Source organism: Onychomys torridus, chromosome 13 (genome assembly GCF_903995425.1).
Source record: "Onychomys torridus chromosome 13, mOncTor1.1, whole genome shotgun sequence".
Taxonomy (NCBI): domain Eukaryota; kingdom Metazoa; phylum Chordata; class Mammalia; order Rodentia; family Cricetidae; genus Onychomys; species Onychomys torridus.
This window is the reverse complement of record NC_050455.1, coordinates 16396369-16399605: the sequence shown is the minus strand read 5'-3', so window position 1 is coordinate 16399605 and position 3237 is coordinate 16396369. Positions and strand designations below refer to the sequence as shown.

Sequence of the window (3237 nt, the reverse complement as noted above, 5' to 3'; positions counted from 1 at the left end):
GCATATTTTAATTGAATTCTAGGAAGTTTTTAATTAATTAATTAATTTACTCCTTGACCAAGTGGCAATTCAGTCGAGAACTGCTCGATTTTTACGAGTTTGTAGGCTTTCTGTAGTTTGTGTTGTTGCTGAACTCCAACTTTAATACATGGTGATCTGAGAAGATACAGAGGGGTTATTCCAATTTTTTGTATATGTTAAGACTTGCTTTGTGACTGAGTATGTGGTCAATTAGGGAGAAGATTCCATGAAGTGCTGAGAAGAAGGTGTATTCTTTGGTGTTCCGGTGAAATGTTCTATAGATATCTGTCAGGTAAATTTGAATCATAACATCTGTTAGTTCCATTATTTATCTATTTAGTTTCTGTCTGGACAAATTGTCCACTGATGAGAGTGTGGTGTTATGTGTATTTAATGGTCTTTCCCAGCACCATTCAGCCTGTCTTCACCACACTGAGCTCCTTCCAGACCATAGCCACCACAGGCCCTGAGTTCATGTACTTTACCAGTCCAGGGAAGAAAGGACGGTCTTTCAGGTCAATGTAGTGCTGCTTCAATTGTTCCTCAGAAGCCTGGAAGAACTTCATGGCCACCAGGCAGAAGCCCTTCTGCTCAAAGAGCTTGATGATCTCACCCACTAGGCCATGCTGCACTCCATCTGGCTTGATAGCAATGAAGGTACTCTCAAGGTTGGCCATGGTCTGAAAGTTGGATGGTCAGCTGGTGTCTGCAAAGTGGGGTATATTTCTTGTATGCAGCAGGATGGATCCTGTTTTAGTAGTCATTCTGTTAGCCTGTGTCTTCTAATTGGTGAATAGAGTCCACTGATATTGAGAAATATTAATGGTCAGTGCTTGTTAATTCCTATTATGCTGTTGTTGTTGATGATGATGATGTGGGTGGTGGTGGAGGTGTGTGTATGTATTTCCTTTCTTTGGTTTTTGATAATGTGGGATTTTCTATTGTCTGCTTTTTCGCAGATGTAGCTAACTTCTTTGAGTTGAAGTTTTTTTCTAGTACCTTCTGAAGGGCTTGATATTTGAATAGATATTGATTAAAATTGACTTTGTCATGAAATATCTTGTTTCCTCCATCTATTGTGATTGAAAGTTTTGCTGAGTATAGTAGTCTGGTCTGGCATCTACAGTCTCTCGAAGTCTACAAGACATCTATATGTCCAGGCTCTTCCATCTCTTAGGGTCTCCATTGAGAACTCAGATGTAATTCTTATAAATATGCCTTTATGTATTACTTTGCCTTTTCCCTTTCAGCTTTTCATATTATTTTTTTTATTCTGTATGGTTAGTGTTTTGATTATTATGTGGAAAGAGGACTTTTTTCAGGTCCAGTCTGTTTTGTGTTCTGTAAGCTTCTTGTACCTTTATAGGCATGCCCTTCTTTAGGTTGGTAAATTTTTCTTCTGTGATTTTTTTGAATTTATTTTCTGGCCTTTGAATGGCTAATCTTCTCCTTCTGTTCCTGTTATTCTTAGATTTGCTCTTTTCATAGTGTCCCAGATCTCCTGGATGCTTTGTGTTATGAATTTTTTGGATTTAACATTTTCTTTGACCAATGAATCTATTTCTTCTATCATATCTTCAATGCCTAACATTCTCTCTTCCATCTCTTGTATTCTGCTGGTGATGCTTGTGTCTGTAGTTCCTGTTTGCTTACCCAGATTTTCCATTCTCAGAATGCCCTCAGTTTTTGTTTTCTTTATTGCTTCTCTTTCCATTTTCGGGTCTTGAACAGTTTTATTTGTTCTCATTAACATTTTTTCTTGGTTTTCTTTACATTCTTTAAGAGATATATTGATTTCTTCCAATTTTTTGTTTGCCTTTTCTTCAATTTCTTTAAGGGATTTTTTTCCCTTTTCTCTTTGAGGTCCTCTATCATCTTCAAAAATGTATTTTTAAGGTTGTTTTCTTGAGTTTCATCTGAGTTGGAGTGTTCAGGTCATAGGATAACTGGGCTCTAGTGGTACCATATCATCCTTTCTGTTATTGATTGTTTTCTTACACAGGCACTTAGGCATCTGGATTTGGGATGATTATAAGTCTAGGTGTTGATTCCTGTATTTGTCTTTGTTGTGTGGCTTCTTTTGTTCCTTGGTTTCTGTTTCTTCTCTGGTCTTCTGGCCTAAGTAGCCAAGAGTTCTGGTGATTGGTGAGTCTTCAGGTCCAGTAAGGTGTCTTCACTGAGGTTTTGGGGGCCTTGGATCTCATGATTGTGTTTGTCCTCAGGTAAAGCCAAAGTCTTCTTGGGTCCTTAGATCCAGCCTTACCTCCAGTAAATTCTAAGCTTTCTTCTGGGGTACCTAGGAACAGCCTGGTCTTTGGTAGAGTTGCTGGGGATATTTTTCCAACTGGTGTGAACTATGCCTGGGCTTATGGAGTCTGCTGGTGTTCTGGGAAAGGGCTAAAGATTTGGAGGAAGATGAGATGGGAGGGGCTGGGCGGTGATATGGGTTTTGGCCGAACAGAGTCACCCTGTGGCAGCAGTCTAGTTGGAAGGCAGGTCACTCATTAGCTAGTCGACTGGTGAGGGCTACACCAGAGCAGTGGATTCCTCCAGAGTTGAGAGAAGGCCCAGCAGTGGTACTGGTGCTGAAGTGAGAGAGAGCAGGCCACAGGACAGGAGGGTCACTCAATGGTTGTGGCTGATGTGTTCTGCACCTCAGTGGCAGAAGTCCATTGAGGTTAGGCGCAGGGCCCAGCAGCAACAGAGCCAGGGACGAACTGGGATGGAAGGGGGCCTGGGGTAGGGTGGGGCAGTATTCATAGAGGGGTTCAGTTCCACTGGCAGGCCTGGTTACTCACCCATTCTGGTATGTGTGCCTTGGGCCTGCTTGGAGAAATCTTCTGGGGTGGGAGGGAGGGCCCAGCAGAGGGGCCAGGGTCAGACTGGCATGATATGGGCCTGAGGAAGGGTCCTGGGGGACAGACCCAGGAACTGTGCAGTTCCACTGGCTGGTGGGTCACTCACCCATTCTGGTGGGTATGGTCTGGGCTTCAATGGCAGAAGTCCCTACGGTTGGGGTCAGGTCCCAACAGAAGCTCTGAGGATCAATTGGTGAAGGTGTGGGCCTGTGAAGGGTTATGAGAGAGAGAATCCAAGGCGAGTACAGTTCTGCTGGCAGAAAAAGTCTCTTAAAAACACTTTCCATTGAACTAATTTTCGCTGTTACCTACCAAGTTCAGGTCACTACGAATAAATGATTTTCACTAGAGCTTGACT

The 3237-nt window shown here is 42.6% G+C and overlaps 1 protein-coding gene across 1 annotated transcript; it reads right to left on the bottom strand.

The window, feature by feature from the left end:
• Window positions 1-434: 434 nt before the first annotated feature.
• Window positions 435-698, bottom strand: LOC118594952 (nucleoside diphosphate kinase B-like). Its single transcript, XM_036205201.1, has one exon. It carries the CDS (start codon window positions 696-698, stop codon window positions 435-437), a length of 264 nt encoding a protein of 87 aa, XP_036061094.1.
• Between the last annotated feature and the right edge of the window lie 2539 nt (window positions 699-3237).